Here is a 22083-nt window from a genome sequence, read left to right on the forward strand (position 1 = left end):
TCATGTCATGGCTCGGCTATTGGCAGGCCGAGCGTCAGTGGGTGTTGGTGCGAGCGCAGCGCCAGGAACGCCGATGACGAACTTGTGCCAAGACTCGTGGATACTGCCAGCCCGCTCCCGCTCGCCGCCTCCAGCACACACACGACCCGCATCTACCACACGCTTCTTTGCTTCACCCGCATTGTTGATCGAAACCCGCTGAAGGGTCTGGGTTTGAACTTTGCAGAGTCCGTCTTTACAGCCCTACTCACCTCCTCCTGCTTCTTCAAAAAGATTCCCGTCTAGGCGCCAGAGCTGCCGCATAAGCAGTGAGTACAGCTACCAAGCTCCAAGCTCCACCACTCCCCGCGAGACTGACAGCAGCCACAGGCAGTGAACGCCGAGCCTTGAAGCTCTACATACTCCAACCATAGCCTCGCGCCGTCTACCAACATGTCCTACGACGCCAAGGTTCCCACCGTCCAGGAGCTGGGCAAGCTGCTCGGGAAGCTCTACGACGCGGACCCCGACCTCCGCTACATGGCCCTGAGCGACCTCTACAATGTCTTCACCTCCGGAAACCCGACTTTCCTGTCGCACGACTACACAGTCTCCGCCAAGCTTGTCGACGGCTTCCTCCACACATTAAACGACCCCAGCGCCGCAGTACAAAACCAGGCCGTCAAGTGTCTCGGTCCTTTCGTGTCCAGGGTTCCCGAGTCAATCATTACTCCAATGCTGGACAAGATCTCCCAGGTCCCGATAGACCATTCTGTCGACAACTCGATCCCCGCTCTCGCCCTTCGAAACATTGTCATTTCGCTCCCTAGACCAGTGCAAGGCATATCGCGCACTACTGCTGTGAATGGCGCCTACTCAGCCATCAGCAAAGCTCTCATACCGAGACTGACGGGGTACATTGTGATTCCAACTGGAATCAAGGGCCTGCCAGCACCGCCGAGGAGCATGTTAGAAGACGACATTGACAAGGGAACCGACAGCACGGCTGCCGACCTCCTCATTGAAGTTGCGAGGTGCTTTGGACCAATGATGCACGAGTCGGAGCTTGTGGCGTTGCAAAACATATCGTTGAAGGTCATTCAGACTCGTAGGAGCGGCTCGGTGCTCAAGAAGAAGGCGGTCACGGCCATAGCTACGCTTGCTGGCTACTTTTCCGACCAAACGCTAAGTGCTCTGGTTTCCACCATCATCGAATCTCTCAAGGACGTTCACCTTGAACAGAGCCAAAAGAAGATTTACATCAACCTCATCAGTGCGCTGACACGAGCTAATCCCAAAAAATTCGGTCCATACCTCAAGACCGTGGCCCCATTCGTCTTCAGTGCGTTGACCCACGATGAAGTGCAAGAAGTTGAAAACGACAATGACGAGGAAGAGCGCGACCCCGAGGCAGATGAAGTGCGCGAAGCTGCGCTGATTGCCGTGGAAAGCTTCATCGCTTCGTGTCCACAAGACATGCGCATATTTACCGAAGAATGCATCGAGTCTGGTATCCGCTTCCTGAAATACGACCCCAATCTGGCAAGTGACGATGACGAGGAGATGGAGTCGGACGATGACGACGCAGCCGATATGGACGACGACGACGACTTTGAGGAAGAAGGAGGCTTTGGTGACGAAGACGACACGAGCTGGAAGGTTCGCAAGTCTGCTGCCAAGGTGTTGCACACCCTTATCCTGAGCCGGGGTCAAGGCGACCTACTGGAGGATGGTACATTGTACAAGCGCGTCGCCCCATCCTTGATATCTCGATTCAAAGACAGGGAAGAGACGGTGCGCTTAGAGGTCCTCGCCACCCTGGGCCGACTTGTTCAGCAATCCAAGCCGGAAGTTGTTTCGACGGCCCGCGCCAAAAGAGAAGCATCCAACCTCGGCCTCATGGGACCGCCTCCTTCTAGGAAGAGGAGGAGGCAAGGCAGCGATGCAAGCATGTTGGACTTGAGCACCAATGCTTCGTTGCACAGCGGCATGGAAGCTTCAAGTAGCGAGCCTCTCTCTGGACCTCAGGAGAGCCTTGCTGCATTGGTTCCAGACATTGTCAAGGGCATCGTTCCACTTCTCAAGACGGGCACACTTCCCTCCAAACAAGCCTCTATCACTCTTCTCAAAGACATTGTCATGACTGAAGGCGGCGGCCTTTCAAGCTACATGCAACAGATAATCCCCTCGGTTGTGGAGGCGTCAAAGGCCAGCAGCGTCCACAGCAGTGCTTCCTCCACCTCCTCCGCAACCGCCAACACTCTTCGCATAGAAGCCTTGCAACTGATCCAGGCCATTGCTGACACTCACGCCGCTGAATTGCTGAGGCCCTACCTCTCTTTGATTGTTCCCGCCCTCGATGCTGCTGCAAAGGAACGCTACAGCAAGGTCTCTGCCGAGTCGCTCGCGGCTGTCGAGAGTCTGACAAAGGCATTCACACCTCCTCGGGCCCCTGCCGGAAATGGCGAGGTCAAGTCAGATCTGGAGCACTTTTATGCCATCCTGGTCGACCGCATCTCTGCAAACGATGCTGTTCTGGAGGCACGCCAACGTGCAATTCGCGTCCTTGGTCTTCTCATCGGCCGCAGCTCCGGATCAGAAAACCTTTTGTCAATTTCGAAGAAATCAGAGGGCCTGGAACTTCTCGGTCAACGATTGAAGCAAGACACCACCCGCTTAGCCGCGGTCCACGCAATCGAAGCTGCCGTCAGCTTTATCCACGATGGTGCTGGATTCACCCCAGCATGGATCAAGGATGTGTCTCTCGAGTTAGCTGCTCAGTTGCGCAAGGCCAGCCGGTCGTTGCGTGGTGCTAGCTTGATTGCTTTGCGAGCTATTGTGGTCAATTCGGCCACAAGGGCTCTGCTCGACGCGGCCACGGCGCGTGCGATTGAGGACATGTTGCTCCCTCCGATCAAGGGCAATGACCTGCATATAATGGGACCCGCTCTCACAATTCTCGCAACGTTTGTGGCCAACGATCCCAGCAGCGTTGTGAACCAACAGCTAGTGGATGCTCTCAAGGATGTCGTCACAGCAAACGTCAGCGGCAGTGCCTTGAACGCCCTCCTTTCCCTCGTACGAGCCATAGCAGAAAAGAGTGCTGGTGGTCCGCTCATGAAGGCTCTTCTCGTCGAAGTTGGGCTGACTGGCAACCCGGATCTGGTCGGCAAGGTCATTGGCACCCTCCTAGTCTACAGCAAGGCTGGAATAGACGTCAAGCTGCAAGATTTCGTCAACGAATTGAACACTGCGGCGGATGAAAAGAGAAAATCACTTGCTTTGGGCGTTCTGGGCGAGGCTGGCATGCGCCTTGGTCCGAATTCCCCTCTTGAACCACAACTCTTTGTCGCACATTTCACAGACAAGGAACATGTGCCGCTGGCTGCTGCCATCGCGCTTGGTCGGGCTGGCTCGTCCAACGCGAGGAGCTACCTGCCCTTCATAATCTCCCAAATGAGCGAGCCTTCGAGCAAGCAATACCTTCTTCTCCACTCGATCAAGGAGATTCTCCAGCACAGAACCTCGGACGCGGAACTCCTTCCGTTTGCGCAAGACTTGTGGGCACAGATTCTCAACGCGGCCCAGCAAGAGGATAACAGGGCCATTGGCGCAGAATGTATCGGAAGGCTTACCATAATTGACCCCAAGACCTTCCTTCCCAAGCTCCAGGTAATACATACACAGATATTTTATAAACATCTCTAACTTTGATGTAGGAGTTCCTGACTCTGGACGACCGCCAAGTCAGAGCCATGGTCATTTCCGCCCTCCGTTACACGTTTGCCGACACTGAGGAAGCCTATGATGACGTCCTCCGCCCGATTGTGATTCCTATTCTATCGCAAATGCTCGAAGAGACAGACCTCGACAACCAGCGTCTTGCGTTGACGACGATGAGCTCTGCGGTTCACAACAAGCCAGAACTCATCCTACCCCACCTCAACGAGCTATTGCCTCTTGTCATGAACAAGACCTTCATCAACCCGGACCTCATCCGCGAAGTCCAAATGGGTCCTTTCAAGCACAAGGTCGACGATGGTCTCGAAGTGCGCAAGTCTGCGTACGAGACGCTGTACACGCTGCTCGAAACTGCGGCAGCACGCCTTAACATCCCCGACTTCTACGAGCGCATCATCGCTGGAATTGCCGATGACAACGACGTGCGCTTCCTCTGCAACCTGATGCTGATCAAGTTGGTGGTGATTGCGCCCGATGAGACCAAGCTCCGCCTGGGTACAATCGCCGAGCATTTCAAGACCATCATTTCGACCAAGCCAAAGGACAATGCCGTCAAGCAAGAAATTGAAAAGATCGAAAAGGGTGCCCAGGGTGTTCTCAAGGTCAGCTTGGACATCAACAAACAGCTCAGTCTCGGAGGCGTCTCTGTTGAGGGCAAGGACGCGGATGAGGTCTATGCAAAGGCCTGGCAGAACTACTGGGACTGGGTGAGAAAGGAGCACCAGCTGCTGTTGAAGACGGTCGAGGAGGAGACTCGCGCTGAGAGGGACCGCTGAAGCGGCACGTGGGACACGAGGAACGAGCATGAGCAGATGAACCGTAACTGTCCCACGGGTAAACGTGGGCACATAAAATGGGGTCAGTCGTAGATTCAAAACACGATTCACATCACAGAATGAGATTTGGCCACAGAAGCGATGTGATTAGTGGTACCGCTGATTCTGGGGTAGGCAAGACGTAGCGAGTACACGCGCTCCAAAGCATCTCCTGTTGATGATCACGTTGCCTCACGAGACTCGGGCGGCGTCTGGAGATTATTCGATGCAGCCCATGACGACTCGATGAATTCGCTTGGGACTGGGGTTGAAGTGTTGCCGCTTTTCTACTGCCAATGCCTCACCGGTCCGGCCATGACTTATGTCCACTCCCTTGCAGTGTGTAAGCGCCGTGACGAGCGAGGAGCGGCCCACATCCCCCAGCTCTGCGCGGCACAGCATCCACCACTCAACGTTGGTCTTCAGCTCTCTTGCTGCTGGGCCCTCGTTCATGCACGCCAATCGCACTCCGTACAACATGCGGACAGATAGGGGGGCACAGCCTCGGGGTCCGACGACCCGTACAAGCCTCGCCCAATGCCTACGGTAGCTTCTGCCGGTGCAAGGGCGAAACCTGAAGCTTGCTTGAGCTATTCTTATGACTGTTGGCCCGCAGCTACACCGCGTACTCTCTACTTACCCCAGTTCTTCAAACACCATGAGGCTGAGCCCAAGCTGATTCTAGTGCTTATACTGACGTTGTTTGCTTTGATCTGGACATGGTTCATTTCGAGGCTGCTTTTCCAGTTGCGAACCAATATCACTGCTGACTTGCCCACCTTCCGCTACATATCGTCGCAAGCCTAGCGCCATTGCTAAACACCCTCTTCTGCGCCGTCACTTCCTCGAGTCTGATCCTCCATTGCCTGCGGTGTAGCGCAGGTATCGCTCTTTTCCAATGGACCCGCGCCAACGACAGCAATACTACTACCAGCAAGGCCCCGCACATCAGATACCTTCCCAGTCACACAGCCAACAACCATCGAATCAGAGATTCTCGTGGCAGTTGCCTCTGACGCAACTCGAAAGCCTCCCGCTTAGTCGACTCGACTCCGCGTCTCCGTACTTGCAAGAGCAAAATCAACCACAAAATGCTTATTCAGAAGCCCGGAGGCATTCTCCTTCACTTCAAACGGATGCGCTGCCAAGAGACAATCGCTATTCGTATATGAAAACACCTCTGGAGTATCAACAGCCTACTTTTGCGCAGACCGCACCCTTTTCTCACGCACGAAGACCGACGGAGCCCACCATTCCTCAGTCTGAGCCAACCTCGCCTGTGGATTCCGAAGGACCAACGCCAGTCAGGACAACCGCGCCGCAACGGCTTTCGGCGAGCTTGTGCAAAGAGACAGGCTCTTCAGAAGCTGGCCAAGTAAGCCTGCCCAAGGAGTACGACAGAGCACCACCTCAGGAACCGCACCCAGCACTATTTGCGCCAGTCGTCGACCGCACGAGATCTCCCCCAGGCTCCGTCACTTCGCGCAGTCGAACAAGCAGCATGGCTCCCACTTCGCCGCGGGCAACTGTTTTTACACCGCCGCCGCAATCTCCGCCACCGCATCACCAGCAACAGCCGTACGGCGCGGTTCCCAGCTCCCCAGGACCAATTCCACTCAAGAGCGGGCACGATGACGAGGCAGAACCTCCTGCGCCGCACCACATGCACAAGTCACCAACAGATCCTCGTACCGCATACCAAGAGGCCTTGTCGCAACCAAAGCCAATCTTCTCGCCCGACAACCCCGTCGGTCCCAACGGCCTCCCGCTGCAACTGCATCAACCGGGCCAAATCACGCATCCTAACATGGATCTCTCAAACCCAGGAAGTAAGCAGGAATGGAAACATTCACTGTGCGAGTGCTCCGCAGACTGCGGCACATGTATGACGGGTGTCTTTTGTCCCTGCATTCTCTTTGGCAAGACGGCTTTTCGGCTGCGCCGCAAGAATGAGAAGAAAGATCCCACCGACTTGCTTGGGTGGAGTAGCTTCAACGGATCATGCGCCGCGATGGCTGCAACGGTGGTGTGTGGACTCTGTGGTACGTACTCTCATTCGTTTGGTATGTTTGAATTAGTTCTGACGCCATGGAAGGCATGTTCCCCCTTTTCCACCGCACACGGTTACGCCATTTGTACCATCTTGAAGGCAACGCCCTTTCCGATGCGGTCAAAGCTTGTTGCTGTTGTTGCTGTGCCGTAATACAGAACGAGAGGGAAGTAAGAGATAGAGAAGAGAGCAATCGGCGGTGGGCAGGGCCTGCGAGCGGCCCGACTGTGTATGAGAGAGAGGAGATGATGCGCTATGAGCCCGCTTAAGTTTGGTCAAGAATACCGCAGAGAGGGGATGGAAGACTTTGAAAACCGGAATATCCAACCAGACCAGCAAACTGGACACGAGGGGAGCGTGTGCGGAAGGAGGTATCATCCCTCTCCATAACATTTACCCCTGAACTCTTCAATTCTCGCACAACGCTTTTCAGCGCACAAGATTCTTTCCTGTCTACGTTCCTTCAGGTCACTACCTGCTCTCGTTACCTTGATGTCTTCATCTCTCTTTTTATACCCTCGAATACTTTCAGCGTCAGCGTCAGCAATTTCCTGTAGTCCATTTAGAGACCGACCAAGACATACTTTCACACGAAAGGCAAAATCCTCTCCTATCGCTTCAGTGTATAGTATGATGATCATTCCTGCTTCCAGCCCTCCCTCCTGCTTTTGTTTCCTCGATGTGTCTGTCTATCTGCAACGGAAGAAAGCGAATGACGAAACCTCCCGACATGTCTCCCAATCAGTTGGCCTGCGTTCCCCGCCGAACTGCTTCGCATCTTCCCATCCACCTACCTATGCCAACAAAACCACTCGCGCCTTCTTCCTCATGTACCCCGCATCGCCGCAGTCCACCCTGCCTTATCCGACCGTCGCTATTCTTGCCTCTACATTCTCGGCGTCAGCACAGAAGCTGACATGCATAGAAGCCTGTTCCACAGTCCCACCGTCCGGCTCGGCTCGGCGCTCGCTGGCTCGTTCCTTCGCTTGGGGCCGTGATCCAGCAAAGCACAATGCAATGCGACACTGCCGGCCTGTTGTTGCACAGGGCGTCGGGCTTGCACTTGGAGAGGATGGCAGGCTGGTACGCAGCGGAGCGGGTAGGTAGACTCCTTGGCGGCATGAAGGTTGATGGTAGGACAGGATTGCGTCGGGTGGGGGCTGCCTCGCTTTGCGCTGCTGTTATTGCTGGAGACGACAAGCAAACAAGAGCAGGTAGGGTACGACAAACGCCATTGCCGTTAAAAAGTCCGTCAAAAAACAGTCGCAGGCGCGTCATGAGGCTGAGCTGTGTTTGCGCCAATGGCTGGTATGTTGCCCCTTTGGGGAGCCGAGAGGCTTGGGAGCGACTGCCGTTGCCGTTTGAGAGACAAGCCTTGGTGACAGTTGCACCAAACTTCTCACTGGTGTTCCAAATGAAGGCTGGCCCGTCAGCGTGCTTGGAAAGAGATAGACAGATGGTCGAAGTAAATGGGCGACGGTTTCGGTGGAGCCGCGCCGGAACCAGGAGTGATCATTGGGTGATTCACCGCACTTGAGACTTCTGACGGTGTCATTGATCCTGAAGATGTTGACTGGTTTTTGCTGAAATAGCTACTAGAGTCAATGATAACAACAAAGCGCGGCTTGAAAGGCGAGCAAAGCTTCTTTGTTTGAGAACAAGCCATTGATTTCCCCCAATCCAGTTGCTTGACTCGCAAGCAGCCCTGTCCAGCTAATTCTCATCTGGTAGTAAGAGATTGTCATCCACCTCTTCCTCGCTTCTCACTCAATCTGATCTTCCCTCTGATACTCCATCCTGCATCGTTTTCGTCAATACTCGTGGTTTGGCTCGATTCTCGAGGTCTGTCTTCCGATATCTTCATCTTTGAAGACCAGCTCCAACTTCTCGTCCTCAACAACCCGGATGTGGACCTGCTGTTTGAAAAGGTCGACCGTCTCAATTCCTGCTCTGGTGTTCTCTAAGCACTTCTCGGGGGGTTTCGACAGTAGAGCCAAGGCCGTAAGTTCTGAAATCGAGTCCCAGGCGAAAGATGCCGTCCGATTGAAGCCGAGAGTGTAGATGATGAACGCCAATACGTACGCGACGTAGGTTGCCAGAACCGCGATAGACAGCTGTACTGCAAGTCCTTGTGGAGAGTAAGCCAGACCTTCGAAGTGTATGCTGAAACTGTTTTTGTATTTTGTCGAGGAATTGCGATGTGCTGATAGGTGAGGGAATCTAGAAGATACATTGTAGCGATATGTGCTCATCCCATTGACGATAAGCCCGGCCAAAATTTGACTTTCCGCATAGAAGAACGTTGTATCGTTATGTTCCCACATCAGATCCACAGTTTGATAGGACAGTAAAGAGTCTATCACAGAAATCCCTGTGTCCCTGAATCTGGGACACAGCAAAGTGGCCCATTCCGGCGAGATACTCACGGGATCATTGGACCAGGACAAGTTAGTCACAACTGGGTATTGATTGAACACAGACTTGTGAGTACCATTTGCCCACCCAGCGATGATTGGACAGATGTAAGACTCTACGTCAACTGCGTGTCCCGGGATAGATATCAATGCGACTGTCGAAATTCCAGGCGTATTGGACTCGAACCAGTGGATCTCAAAGTTGCTTGAATTGTGCGAATCTTTCGAATCTGCAAGGGCCATGAAGTCGAGTTCGAGATATGTTTTGAAGTCCAGTGGATTTAAGTATCGGAATCTGACGAAATTCTCATAACGTAGTGGGCGATAATCTCCGGATGCTTGTTGGCAGAACGCCGTTGCAACTGGTGATGGCGCTTGCCAGAAAACAGCGTGTTGGCGATGGTGTGTCCCCTCGGGAAGTGTGGTATTAAACAATTTCCTGATCATGTGTTCGAGGGTTCGTAGGGAAGGAGCCGTGAAAGAAATCAATCCCAGATTTCTCATCCTTCTCAGACTGGGGAACTTTGATTTGATCGTCGCCTTACTCATGTAATCAATCGTAAACTTCTGGGAAGAATAGTGTCTCGGCCTTACTCCGTACACTGCAGGCTGATATTCCTTCCATGGAGAAGATATGGCCATCTGGCGAAGGTCCTCCCATCCAGTGAACGGACAAAGTTCTAATGTGGAAAGGGATTGGTTGCGGGACTTGCAGCTGTCCGAAACGTGGTCCACATCGATTCGCATGGGATACATTGAGTCCTCAGGGACAGAGAAGTAGACCTCGCCATGAGAAACAGCAATGGCTTGAATCTTTGGAATCAAACAAGTTGCGATAGCCGGGCCGACAGTAGCGGTCAGGAGAGAAGACGCAAGAACGAAGAAGGCAAAAGCGATTTTGCGACGACCACCGAAGGCAGTGGATAGAAGAGAGCCTAAGAAGTCAAGCGACCAGAGATAGCTTAAGCTACTAAGCTGCAGTCCTGCCGTGATTGCTCCAAATGGAACTCCATCACCACTGGTGTACACGATCCGAAAATAAGTAAATGCTGCCGCACTGATAGATGCCTGAGTCAAGAGCTCCAAGACTTTTGCAAGGTATTGCAAAGATGTGTTGGAAATGTCGCGCTCCACAATCGTTGTCTTGAGGTTTAACAACAGCATTGTTACTGCAGCCGCAAGAGGTATGATGTGGACGCTCAAAGCGAGGACAGCTGGGAGCCATTGTTGATAGATTGCGACTTTCGGTTGCTCTTGAAGAGTTTTCCAAGGGCCGATGGCGGTAAAGAAGATCAAACGAAGAGTTCGAAGGAAGACGACCAGCAATGACTTCAGCCTTGTAGCAGCAGGTAGGTACTGGCGCCACTTTCTTTTAGATCCACCACTTTGTTTTCAAAGTGCGTCAAGATCAGCATGGATCATCACTTGTTGAGAACATATGAACTGACTTTCTAGGAGGACCAAGGGCTCCAAAATTTTCCACTCGGTTCCAAGGCAAGAGGGCAATTCCATCGGAGAGCGGCTGCATCGATCTTGAGCCGACTGATGATGGCTCAGGGGATGGTGTTCTGTCATAGTGGAAGCTGCGTCGGTACGATGGTGCACGCGACTCGATTGTCGTGGGAGAGGACATCGTGACCGAGACGAGGAATTCGCCATGACCAGGCGTCTGCAGCGCGGTGGGCTAAATAATGAAACCGCTAGGCTGAAGATCAGCCTTGCGCAACCATTTCATCGCTCAGCGTTGAGGCACAACTGTCGTTGCACAGCAGGCAGCTTCTCCTAATCGTTGTATTTTGTGGTCACTGTCCTACCGAACGATACCAGTTGGACAGCGGAACGACCCGTTCGTCAGAAATTCTTGCTTCGAGCTCTGCGGCCTCTGCATGCTTCCGCAGGGGTTCCACTTGTTGGCTTGAGTGGCCTTCAAATTTTAGAGCTCCTGGGCATCGAAAGGATAGTGCTCTAGAGTACAGACTGCCGTGGTCAACTTTAGCAGATGCGGCTCGCTCCTCTCCTCGTCGACAGGCCGATTTTGGTGGCGTCTGACGGTCATTGTCCTCATTTCACGAGCACATGGCCATTTTGTCTTTCTGACCCGCCCATTGCCATCAGCAGTTCAAGTTGATCCTTTGTTGCGATGTATCGCCGCATAGACGGGACGTCTTATGAAACCTCTTCGGTGATTTGGCTCCATGCTGTCATGGAACTGCAGCCTCAATTCAAGAGACGCGCCAAATCCATGCCCCGAAAGGACTACGGAGGTCTACTTGTCATTCTTTCGATTACTCCGTTTTTGCAGATGCTTTCCTTGCAGGGCCCAAGCTCTTGCCAATTCTGTTTCCCTCGATTTTCAGAGCCAATGTCTCATAAATGCGTGCGCAATAGGCTGGTTTCGGTATAAAATGATCGTTGAGTAGCCAGCTATTCGTATAAAGCAGCATTCTACGATGGTACAACTTTTGTGTGAAAATTCAATGCTGGTAAAAGTCAGGGCAACGATATGTTGACACTCGGTGGTGTTAAAAACGGCCTGTGCACAAATCAACTGCCCGCGTGGACACCACCCGGTCAACACCTTCAGTTCGCGACCACTGTTCCGATTAGTCACTCTCATCGTCGCGTACTCACCTCTAAACTTCGAACGCGTCCATCACGCGTCACGAGCTACACCAGAGCACGTCTCCACCACAAGCAAGCAACAGCCTGCTTCGTCGTGCATCGTCTCTCCACCATTTCCCTTTCCATCACCACACCACATCGTCCCAGCTCATCCACCGTCCTTCTCGATCCATTCTTCCTCTCCATCAAGTCTCTTTTACCTCTCCATCGACGCTCCCCTTGCTCTCCGTCATCCATTCTCTCCCTCCCCATCGTCGACCCCGGCTCCTCTCGATCAAGCACCGCCACGATGATTGGACCTGGTTTCCACGAAGCGATCACTGCCTCAGACAGTACACCCAAGCCGTCCTCCAGGAAAGGCTTGCTCGGCAAAAAGTTTTCCAAGGCCAACTTGAAGACCAAGACGCCCACGACAGATGAGCCCAACGACCCGTCATCTTTGCACCAAGCGCAGACCGTAGACACCAGCCACAGCAACTTGCGCACGACTTACGAGCCCGGTGGAAGGGTGACTTTCGCGCCTCTACCAAGCAAGGACGGCGAACAGCAGCACCCCGCAGCAATGGAACCGGGCAGCATCAGAACTTCGGGTGAGCATGGCCGCCTGAGCCAGGGCTCTAAGGAGTCCGCGAGCCAGTCGAATTTGAGACAGAAATTCAAGGCCCTGTTCTCCAAGAAAAGCATGAAGAACCTCCGCGCCGGTGCCCATGACGCTACCACTGCGGCGACGCTGGATGGCAGCCAGGATCCCGCGCACCATGTCCCGCAGTCAGCCTTTGTCAATGGACTTGATCTTCGTCTTGAGAACCAGACTCGTGGTAAGTCCGCCTACGATGTTGCCGTTTGTTGGGGAGATGCTGATACCACTACAGACCAGCCCCAGGGCCAGAAGGGCAGCCTAGGAGACATGATCATCGCCAACCGCCGTGTGAGCATGAGCGTCAGGCGGAGCCATCATCCCGGAATGATGGAGCTAGCTCCCAGGGAACTCCGTACTTTGCCGAAGAAAGTTGGAGACATCGAGATTCCCTTTTGGGAGGATCCTCGCGTGCCCAGGCCCCTCCACGTTGGCGTCAAATTCGAGAAGTCGCAAACACCTTCAACCTGGGCTCTGAGGAACAAGCTGGCATACCGTCTCAACCCAGCGACTGGCCTCACAGAGCCTTCCTGGAAGATTGAGTTGGATCTCCATCTCATCCTGACCGTGGCCGTTCGCCAACTCCGCGCCACTGGGTTCCCGCGCTTCAAAGAACACCATTTCGAAATCTCCTTTAGCTCCGAGGACGCGTGGATGCGCAAGTATCAGATCACGGGCACCAACACCAAGACCGGCAACGTCTGTAAGTGTTACCTTTGCCTCTGCCTCCCCCGTTTCCCGGGCTACAAGCTCCTTTCCCTCGTTGCAACTATGGCATATGTTGCCATGAACACCAAACTGAAGGTCCCGCTTACAATATGCTACGACGCCACCACCCGGAACCCCCTTTGCATGGAGTACATCATGATGACAAGGCCTGAGGGCAAGACGTACTCAAGTGTTGAGAACAAGCTTGGGCTGGATGCGAAGAAAACCTTTGCACGAAGTGTCGCGGATTGTGTTGACCAGCTCTCGAAGCTCGCATTCAGCGACATCGGCAGCCTGTACCACGGACCGAGTGGCGGTTTCGACGATGGCAACTCGTACTTCGTCGGCACGATGACCGAACCGCACACGACGCGTGACATGCGCGTGGACTACGAGCTCAAGCGCGGCCCTTTCTCGACTCTCCGAGAGTACTACAACGCACAGATAGAGGTCGTCCGTCTCGAGGCCAAGGACCCGCGCCAGGAGGACCGTTTCGACTACTATTTCCCAACTCCTTACCGCCCGCACCCAGAAGACGACGTCAAGACGGATAACGCCAAGAAGGAGCTTTTGCTCAGGAGCTTGGGCCTGCCACAGGAGATGCCCCTCCCCAAGGAGGACGGCCTCTGGGAATTTTTGCCCGCTCCGACGTACACCTATGACGATTTGAAGCTTCTGCCAACCATTTGCGAAGCTCTTCAACAGATTCTCCCGCTCCTTGTGAGCAGCCAAGAGCTCGACCCTGGCGCCACGCGCATCTTCCACTTCAATCTCTCGAAGAACAACGTCTTGGTGAACGAAGCCGGCGAGATCACCGGAATCCTTGGCTGGGAGAACGCTTGGGTCGCTCCACCGGAGCTTCTCCAGAAGTATCCCCCTTGCATCCCGAACCTGAATGAGGAGGACCCCGACGACTACCTCGACATCGACCCGAACAACGGAGAGGGCGAACAGGAGGACAATTGGGAGGAGATGTCGATGACCATGGAGTACGAGGACAGACTGCGAGAGCTGGGCTCCGCCCACCTTGTTGTCATGGAATACCAGCGCAACCCCAAGCTCGTTCAGCTGGAAAGATTCCTTCGCAAGCCACCGTCAATGAACGCCTTCATGGAGTTTTTGGACTCCGTCGACAAGAAGGATGAAGATCACCTGCAGCGTGACAGCGTGATGGAGAACGACGGCACCGACATGATTTGAGAAGTCTCAGCTCAGGTTTTTACAACTCTCTGACAGAGCGTCCAAAGACTCCAGGTGCGCGCATGTTACGACATAGCGTTTCGAGGTTTCGGCGTTATACCCACGGGACGGCGACGGCGCACAAAGACGGTTTCCTTTTTCCAACAGTTTCGACTTTTCCTTTTCTCCAGGCGATACCCCAACCAGGACGCACCAGATCATCCCTTTGTGCCTCTTTCTTGATTTGACGGCAGTCGAACGGCGGCGGTCCAGGTCGCGTATACAAAATCACTCGGCTCTGTTTTCACCAAGACGTCCTTGCAGTTCGGGTTGCGATTTCTGCTTCCGACGATACCCAGGCGTAGCACAGAAGATTGGCCCGCCATTTCTCTTTTTTCATCCGACGGCGTCCGGGCGCGACTACTCATTCGGACAACTCTTCCAGCATGGCAGGCGCCTATAGAGCCTCACATGGCTCTCTTTCACATCTCGTCTTGCAGTATCAGCAAGCCTCCCCGACTCCGGTCCTCTTTTTCTCCAAGTCGTCTCACAGTACGAGTCACGGTTCCTTTTTCAGACGATACCCTAGGCAGGGCGCGCAAGAGCAACTCGCCATTTCTCTTTCTCATCCGACGGCGCCCGAACGACTCATACGGACGACTCCTGCACCCTGGCAGATGGAGATGAAGCTTCAAATACCCTCTTTCTCGCCGTTCATCTTGCCGTATCAGAAGGACCATCCCCAGGTCGGGCTTTTGCGAGGTTTCCTTTCATTGTCGTTGACGGACTTTTCCTTTCTTCTTGTGTTTCTTTTTGCTTTTTTCCCCACCCTTTTACCAGTGCGATATACCAGTGCGACTACCCCAGTACGGATACTCCAGTGCGAATACCCCAGTGCGAGTGCGATTGATTTCCTGCTTTTCAAAAAGTGGCCTTAATAGTTAGTACAGGCCGACAAAAAAAGATCGATTGTTTTTTGTAAAGAATGTCTCCAGAAACGTGATGCTAACGACCTATCGAACGACAGTCAGCCGTGCCCACCTTACTGAATACTCTCCTTAAGTGATTCTACCAACCTGCCACCACGACCATCCCTCATTTACTCTTCAGCGTCTTCTGCTTCTCGCCATGCTCCACAATCTTCCTGTTGACAAACAAGCCCTTCCTCCTCCTCACACCCTCCATGTACTTCTTGGCCACATTCTCCTTATCCGCCAGCTCTCCCAAATCCTCCAAGTCCTCCTCGGTGAACGGCACCCAAAAGGGATCCTCGTCGAGCATCTCAAAGCCGACGAACACAAGCTGCGGCTGCGCGGCGCCGCTCGTGCGCTTGCGCATCTCCTCGCTGAAGCCGAATGCCTCGGCGACGGGCAGCAGCGCCGTGATGCTGAAGAACGGCGTGCCCTCCTTCATGGCTTCCGACACGATGCGACCGCGTCGCCGCGTCACGACGCCGTACACGCGGCCCAGCACTTCGGTCGACGCTTGAATTTCGCAGCTGTACATGGCGAGGAGCATGCGTGGCGACCAGTCAAGGAAACCCGTGTGGATGCCACTACGCACTGTTTTGATGACCTCACCAGTAAGCCGGCCAAGGGCGGCGCGGTTCAGCGTCGGGTCGTCGCTTGCCAGGCTGATAGACTCAATGGTTACTGCAATGCCTTGAACGGGTTCGTTGCAGAGCGGGCCTTGGTATGTGGCAAGTTGGAAAGCGTAGGCGATTTTATCGGAGAAGTCGTGCAAGGTGATGGCTTCTTCGATAGAGGCGGGGACGGGAGCTTCGGTGTCGGGATTGAGTCTGTATGCTGTCAGTATAGATTGATGCACAGGAACGTCTGGTATACTCACAAATGCGGCAGTGCGCCAGTCTTATCGACCAAGAGGTTTGGTCCGGTCCTGCGAGGTCCAAACGCGGCGATATTGTCTACTGTGTCTTTCCACACGTCCCTTTCCTTCTCAGGGGCTTTCTTGAACGCCTCTTGCAGCTGCTTCTTCAGCTCGCTTTCGGTAAGGACTTGGCCACCTGCAAGAATGTCCTCGAGTCCAGCCTTCTCCTCAGCGCCTGCTTCCACTCCTTCACCCTCTTCACTGCCTGCGTCGCCGCCCTTGCTCTTCTCCACTTCCTTTGCTCTTCTCTCAGCATATAGTTTCTTGACAGCGCCAACGTTCTTGACCAGGACTTCCGTCACAGCAGCCGGCAAGGGCCTAACTCTTAGCCGGATGGTGACCTGCTTGCTCGTCGTGACCGCCTCGACGGTGCCTCGAGGCAAATCCTTCTCGCGCGGGGGATTCATTTCGGGCGCCGCGACGATGCTTTCCCTGTACGGCACGATGGGGGCGCCGGCCTGCACCTCACACTTGGCAAAGCGCTCTCGCAGATCCTTCAAGCAGCGTTCCAGATGCAGCTCGCCTGCCGTCAAAATGACATGTTCGCCCGACTCAAGCACCTCGTACTCGACGCACGGATCCGCCTGCTCGAGCAGCTTCAAACCCGCCACCATCTTCGACAGGTCGGTCGGGTTTTCTGGCTCCAGCGCGACACGGACGATGGGCTGCGCCAAAAGACTTACACCTGCCAGGTTGGGCGCGCCTGGGAGCTGAGAGCAGAGCGTGCCGTTTTTGAGAATATGTCCAGCTAGGCCACCGATGCCAAAGACGCAGCCAGCCGGGACAGATGTGAGGGGCTCGAGACCACGGCCCATGAGGAGGTACAGCGCAGTAATGGTAACTCGCTGAGGTTCGGGACTAGAGACTGTGTGCGCAGGGCTGGACTTGGGGCCCAGGACGTAGACCTCGTCGCCAACGGAGAGAGTGCCCGAGTAGATTCTTGCAAAGCCAATGAGATGCTCGGGGTCTTCCTTTTGCTCTTCTGCCTCTTCTTCACCTTGGGGTCCATCCTCACTGATGACCGAGGTTACCCCCAGCGCTTCTGTCATGGCAGACACCTCGTCATCGTCAGCGCCGCTTTGGAGCGCTTGAGCGCGAGCGAACTCGGCGCGTTTCTTGCGGGCCAGCTCGCGAGCTTCTTCGGCGGACAGGGTTGCTCCTGTGCGCTTCTTGTTCTCGGGAAGCTCTGACTGCGGGATGGCGACCATTTTACTGACGTAGGCCACGACAGGTTCGTCCTTGTCTTTCTTGAAGTTTACCATGGCGCCGGTAATCTTTGGATCGACATGATCGCCGCCGGGGGACTGGTCGATGATGTCCTTCATGCGAGCCGCCTGAGCCACTGGAGGTGAGGGAAGATGCTCGATTACGGATACCAGTACAGCAGTGGAGAGAGGAAGCCATGCGGCGAAAACGGCCGTGAGGATCGCACGAGGATCGCGAGCGCGCATCAGGTGTGGAGGGAGGTTAAGGCCCAGGCCTTTCGTGATCTTCTCGAGCAGCGCAGGGTCACTGGAGGAGAAGTATAAGCTTTCGTTTTCTATTTTCAAGAGGATATCTACAGCACGACGCATGTGATAGGAAAGGAAAATCCACGCACCCCTTCCCTTTGTCACCACCTGTTGTGGCTTCGTAGACAGCCCACACTTGCTCGAGGACCAGTTGGACGAAAATCGGCTTCAAAGATCTTCCTTTCAAGTGCTTCGAGCTGAGAACCTTTTTGGTTTTGGGGTCCAAGTAGAAATCTCCCCAGAGAACTTTTTCGAGAGCGGCACGCTTAATGCCAAGTTTTCTCTCATACAGAGCAGCAAACTGTTTGACGGTAAAGGCCCATCCATCTATAGCGCTGCTGAAAATGACATTGTTCTTCTCGGGCGCAAAGTAGATGTCTTCGTCGTCCTTTTCCTCGTACGTAGCCTCGGATGGTGCCTCGGACGCGAGTTCGGAGTCATCAGCAGCGTCGGCGCGCTCTTGCACCTTGGCATTGACACGCTGGTCCATCTTTTCTCGCCATTTCAAATCGTCTTCCATACGCTCACCTTGGAAAAAGCTGCCCATGACAGCGTTGACTTGCTCCAGCAGCTTGCTGAGATGCGTGTAGGCCTCTGCAGGACTCATCTTCAACTCCGTAATCAACCTATCCATTTTGTTGATGACAAGGAGCGGCTTGAGCTTTTCTACCCAGGACTGTCGCAGCACCGTTACAGTCTGACTGCACACGCCTTCGACAGCATCCACGAGGACTACGGCACCGTCGCATAATCGTGATGCGGTGGAGACTTCGCTGCTAAAGTCAATATGTCCAGGGGAATCTATCAGGTTTATCAAATTTTCTTGCTTCACAGGCTCGGCATCTGGTGATTGGCGGCGCATAAGCGAAAAGTACAGCGAAATGGCGGACGACTCCATGGTAATGCCGCGCAGTTGCTCGTCTGGTCGCGAATCAAGATAGCGGATTTTGCCAGCCAGTTTCGGCGAAATGATGCCGTTTGTGGCGATGAGGGCGTCTGTGAGGGAAGTTTTGCCATGGTCCTTGGATTCCAGGCGTGTCAGCGCGAATCAAGCATTGGATGGCGAGCATATTTTCTAAAAACGTACGACGTGGGCAAGGATGCAAATCTAGACAAGTCAGCGGCGAGTTTGCGCAAGAATGGACTGACGCACGTTTCTAATGCCTTCCTGGGCCTGCTGCAAGGCCACGAGCTTCTCGGGACCGACGACGGGCATGACGAAGAGGCGGTAAAGAGACAGTAGACTGGGAACGGATGACCATGCACGAGGTGCGGGCAGTGGTGCAGCAGTAGCTGGTGTGTGTAGTTGCGGTGGGAGAGGGCAGAGCGGGAATGAAAGGTGAGAAGGAATGACGGCAGCGGTTGCGATGGCGCGACGAGTCATTCGACAAATAATTGTCGGCCTGGGTTCATGCCATCACCGCCCCCCGACTGGTCATCCATCACCCCTTCAGCAACCATTTACTGCCACCACTACCATCTCTCTCTCCCAACTCTATGCACCTTGGTTTGCCTCCCACGCCCTGCGCATCTTCGTCGACAATTGGCGGTGCCGCGCGCCCGTCAGCCAAGCTCCAAGCTTAAGCGCCCTTGCCCGCGCATGCCTCCCTCCGCGCCCCTGGATCCGCTCAATTCCCGTTCGTCAAGCACGCACCTCGCAGGCTCAGGAACAGCTTCACATTTACAATTTCGACCGGGAGTGCGCTGGTCGCCCTACTACGGATCCCTTCACCCATCAAACCAAACGCCGCCCTCTCAGAATAAGAACCAACCCTGGTCACCACCATGGCCAATACCATCGTCCCTTCCCCGGTACGACCGAGTACACCGCCGAATGCCAACATGAAGATCACCACAGCGCAGGTCGCTGGTCCTTCGTCCTCGACGCAAGACAACCTCAAAGGACATCATTTGGGACTCGGCATGTTTTCTCCCGTCAATCAGAATGGCAGCTTCGAGTTCGACAGGGTCCTCAAGTCGGGCGAGGTCATGAAGCGCACGAGGAAAACCAAGGTACGCACACCACTAGCTCTACTATACAGCAACCCTGACCCACTGCGATTAGAACTGGAAAACAGTCTACCTCGTCTTGCGCCCACACACTCTTTCCATCTACAAAGACCGCGATGAGACACGTCTACGCCATCAACTTGCCCTATCCGAGCTTACCGCTGTCGCACGTCAACGAGATTCCGCAAAGAGAGCCAAGCACGTTTTCGGCCTCTTCTCCCCATCGCGAAACTTCCACCTTGCTGCGCTGTCGGACAATGATGCGCAGGATTGGGTAGAACTCATTCGGCGCGAGTCGCGCATCGACGAGGAAGAAGTCGGCATGATGATGAACACTCCACAGGGCCGCAATGCGGAGAGAGGACGCTCTACGCACAGGAAGCTGCGAGAACAAATGCTGTCGAGTTCCTCTGAAGGTGAAGGTGTTGCGCGACCACCAAGTACTGTGAAACCTGAGGGTTTGCACAGCGCGCGACGACCATCCCATAACCTCGCCTACTCCGGTAACGAGCAAGCTTCCTTCTCCGACTTCTCAGACACGCCTGGCCCGTCAGGCTTCCGTGACTCGACGCTTTCGTTTTCGCAGCCCAACGATGCAAACACCGCCTACGACAGTTCGGGTGGTAGACCAAGCTTGGCGCATAATGTTAGCCAAATGAGCACCCTAAATAGCGCAACCCAAGGAAGCAGCCCACCCAACCAAAAGCCCGACGAAGAGCGCGTTGTATGTCAGGGCTGGCTCTACATTCTCAAATCCAAGGGCGGAGTGCGACAATGGAAGAAGTTGTGGGCTGTGCTTCGACCAAGAGCGCTTGGGCTCTACAAAAACGAAGAGGTAGATTTCATGCTCCGACACTCGAGTTTAGACACTAATTCAACGGAACACAGGAGTACTCTGCGACGCTTATCCTGCCGTTCGCATCCCTTCTTAACGCTGTCGAAATCGACCCCATTTCCAAATCCAAGCGCTTCTGCCTTCAGCTCATCGCCGAGGAGCGTAACTATCGGTTGTGCGCGCCCGACGAAGACGCGCTTGCCAAATGGCTTGGCTCGCTCAAATCGCTTCTGGCAAAGCGCAAAGAAGTTGAGCTTCAGCGGCAAGCAGCTGCTGCTGCCGCCGCCGCCGAAAAGGAGAAAGAACGCAGTGCCGTTGCTGCCGCAACAGCCGTGGCCGCGGGCGTGGTCACCCAGCAGCAAAGCAGTGTTGGAGTCACCAGCGGACCAGCCAGTGCCAGTGCCAGCGCGAGTGCCAGCACGACAATGGTCAATGTGCTAGTCAGCCCAGGGCCGTTGCCAGGCACGGCAATGGCGACGCTGCCAGCCAAATCTGGGAGTGGCGCAGGCACGCCAATTCATCACAGCAGGCGCAGTGTCAGTGGTGGAAGCATCACTGCCATGACTGGAAGAGGGACGAGTGCACCACCTACGCCCGCGCCAGGATTCTTGCCTGTTCGGTGACGCGCCAAAGGGGTGGATGTGAATGGTTGAGCTAAGCACAGAAGACAGGCAGACGGTTGGAGAAGAAAAAGAAAACAAAAAGCGAACTTCACGCAGTGAACGGACGCAGCGAATCGTCCCATCAACGACGTTGACGAAGCGCCATCAACCATCCAAACAAGAGATCCCCGGTTGGATACGGCAATGCTCGCGTAAACAACACCCAGTGCAAACCCAACGACAGCCAATGGCGGTATCAACCGCCATCCCATTACCGTTCAGTACCTCTGGATCGCTCTTGAATGGGCACATCAGGTTATTTTCTCTTGGATTCTCCTGCGTTTTGAGCTTTTTGTCCGTATCCCTTTTATACGCCCTTCCGAGCTCCGGATTCCGTTGGCTCATCAAACTCCCACCGCTATAGTCAAATTTCCTTTGTCTCTTGTCTTGTCAGCGTTTCTTAGCGTCCATCCCATTTCATCACTCATCGACCATCAGCGAGCGAGAACACACAAAAGCTTCGACTGCAGCTTTTCCTTGCGATCCCCCTTTTCCCACCTTTTCTTTTCTCCCCTACCTTGTATGATAGAGATACCACCAACCACCTGTTTCCCTTTTGTCTCGTTTGTCTCTTTTGCTTTGATTAGTTGAGCCTGTCGACTTGTCGCGTCTGTGTCTGCGTCTGTGTTTCTTTTTGCTTCTGCTTCTCCTTGTTCCTGTTGCCTGTCTTGTGGCTGCTTTCCGCGTTACGGTTCTGCGGCGGGAGGCTTGCGTTTGGGTTCTGCGTCCCAGCAAAGCTACACATTATTGGGGCGTTTCCCTTTCAATCGCAGGCAGTCTTGACGCTCACTCAATCAATGCTTGTTGCTTCTTCGTCGACGTGGTCTACAAGTTTGATTTTTGTCAAAAGGAGAACAAACAACAAGTGGAGCTTTTGTGCACATTTTTGTGTTGATGCGTCGATGCTTGTATCTTTGCTGGTGTGCGTGCATGTGTGCTCACCTGTGTATGATTTCGTCTTTGCGTAAAAAAAGTAACGGCGCGGGCAGTAAAAACGCTGCTCGGATACCTAATTAATAGCTGGGGCGAGGAG

At 54.2% G+C, this 22083-nt stretch overlaps 7 protein-coding genes across 7 annotated transcripts; 5 read left to right on the forward strand and 2 right to left on the reverse strand.

Moving 5' to 3' along the window:
* The first annotated feature begins 151 nt into the window (after positions 1-151).
* On the forward strand, positions 152-4720 carry BKA78DRAFT_319032 (cullin binding protein CanA). Its single transcript, XM_066888828.1, has 3 exons — positions 152-308; positions 370-3651; positions 3699-4720. The coding sequence occupies exons 2-3, from the start codon at positions 433-435 to the stop codon at positions 4494-4496; spliced, it is 4017 nt and encodes a 1338-aa protein (XP_066742752.1). The 5' UTR covers positions 152-308; positions 370-432; the 3' UTR covers positions 4497-4720.
* A 713-nt stretch (positions 4721-5433) lies between these two features.
* Positions 5434-6738, forward strand: BKA78DRAFT_297226 (uncharacterized protein; the record flags this gene model as incomplete). The annotated part of the gene is made up of 1 exon (XM_066886737.1): positions 5434-6738. One exon carries the CDS (start codon positions 5434-5436, stop codon positions 6736-6738), a length of 1305 nt encoding a protein of 434 aa, XP_066742753.1.
* A 169-nt stretch (positions 6739-6907) lies between these two features.
* Positions 6908-8044, forward strand: BKA78DRAFT_166512 (uncharacterized protein). The gene has a single exon (XM_066883180.1). The coding sequence runs from the start codon at positions 7078-7080 to the stop codon at positions 7690-7692; it is 615 nt and encodes a 204-aa protein (XP_066742754.1). The 5' UTR covers positions 6908-7077; the 3' UTR covers positions 7693-8044.
* BKA78DRAFT_372817 (uncharacterized protein) lies at positions 8045-10632 on the reverse strand (the record flags this gene model as incomplete). Its single annotated transcript, XM_066892753.1, has 2 exons — positions 8045-10383; positions 10448-10632. 2 exons carry the CDS (start codon positions 10630-10632, stop codon positions 8397-8399), a joined length of 2172 nt encoding a protein of 723 aa, XP_066742755.1. The 3' UTR covers positions 8045-8396.
* A 3053-nt stretch (positions 10633-13685) lies between these two features.
* Positions 13686-14369, forward strand: BKA78DRAFT_319039 (uncharacterized protein). Its single transcript, XM_066888829.1, has one exon. The coding sequence runs from the start codon at positions 13939-13941 to the stop codon at positions 14164-14166; it is 228 nt and encodes a 75-aa protein (XP_066742756.1). The 5' UTR covers positions 13686-13938; the 3' UTR covers positions 14167-14369.
* Positions 14370-14851: 482 nt separating this feature from the next.
* BKA78DRAFT_285097 (putative ribosome biogenesis protein Ria1) lies at positions 14852-18874 on the reverse strand. Its single transcript, XM_066885698.1, has 5 exons — positions 18697-18874; positions 18631-18651; positions 17633-18564; positions 15994-17544; positions 14852-15943 (listed from the first exon to the last, which is right to left on the reverse strand). The coding sequence occupies exons 1-5, from the start codon at positions 18757-18759 to the stop codon at positions 15241-15243; spliced, it is 3270 nt and encodes a 1089-aa protein (XP_066742757.1). The 5' UTR covers positions 18760-18874; the 3' UTR covers positions 14852-15240.
* A 454-nt stretch (positions 18875-19328) lies between these two features.
* BKA78DRAFT_354410 (uncharacterized protein) lies at positions 19329-21011 on the forward strand (the record flags this gene model as incomplete). Its single annotated transcript, XM_066891726.1, has 3 exons — positions 19329-19556; positions 19609-20388; positions 20442-21011. The coding sequence occupies 3 exons, from the start codon at positions 19329-19331 to the stop codon at positions 21009-21011; spliced, it is 1578 nt and encodes a 525-aa protein (XP_066742758.1).
* Between the last annotated feature and the right edge of the window lie 1072 nt (positions 21012-22083).

The sequence above is a fragment of the Phyllosticta capitalensis genome (assembly GCF_038381095.1).
Source record: "Phyllosticta capitalensis strain CBS 128856 chromosome Unknown BKA78scaffold_7, whole genome shotgun sequence".
Taxonomy (NCBI): Eukaryota; Fungi; Ascomycota; class Dothideomycetes; order Botryosphaeriales; family Phyllostictaceae; genus Phyllosticta; species Phyllosticta capitalensis.

Coding starts and splice junctions, on each gene's coding strand:
- BKA78DRAFT_319032 (XM_066888828.1), top strand. CDS start 433: ATGTCCTACGACGCCAAGGTTCCCACCGTCCAGGAGCTGGGCAAGCTG. Junction 3,652..3,698: donor CCTTCCTTCCCAAGCTCCAG/GTAATACATACA, acceptor ACTTTGATGTAG/GAGTTCCTGACTCTGGACGA.
- BKA78DRAFT_285097 (XM_066885698.1), bottom strand. CDS start 18,759: ATGCCCGTCGTCGGTCCCGAGAAGCTCGTGGCCTTGCAGCAGGCCCAG. Junction 18,565..18,630: donor TTTGCATCCTTGCCCACGTC/GTACGTTTTTAG, acceptor CTGGAATCCAAG/GACCATGGCAAAACTTCCCT. Junction 15,944..15,993: donor ACTGGCGCACTGCCGCATTT/GTGAGTATACCA, acceptor GACAGCATACAG/ACTCAATCCCGACACCGAAG.
- BKA78DRAFT_166512 (XM_066883180.1), top strand. CDS start 7,078: ATGTCTTCATCTCTCTTTTTATACCCTCGAATACTTTCAGCGTCAGCG.
- BKA78DRAFT_319039 (XM_066888829.1), top strand. CDS start 13,939: ATGTCGATGACCATGGAGTACGAGGACAGACTGCGAGAGCTGGGCTCC.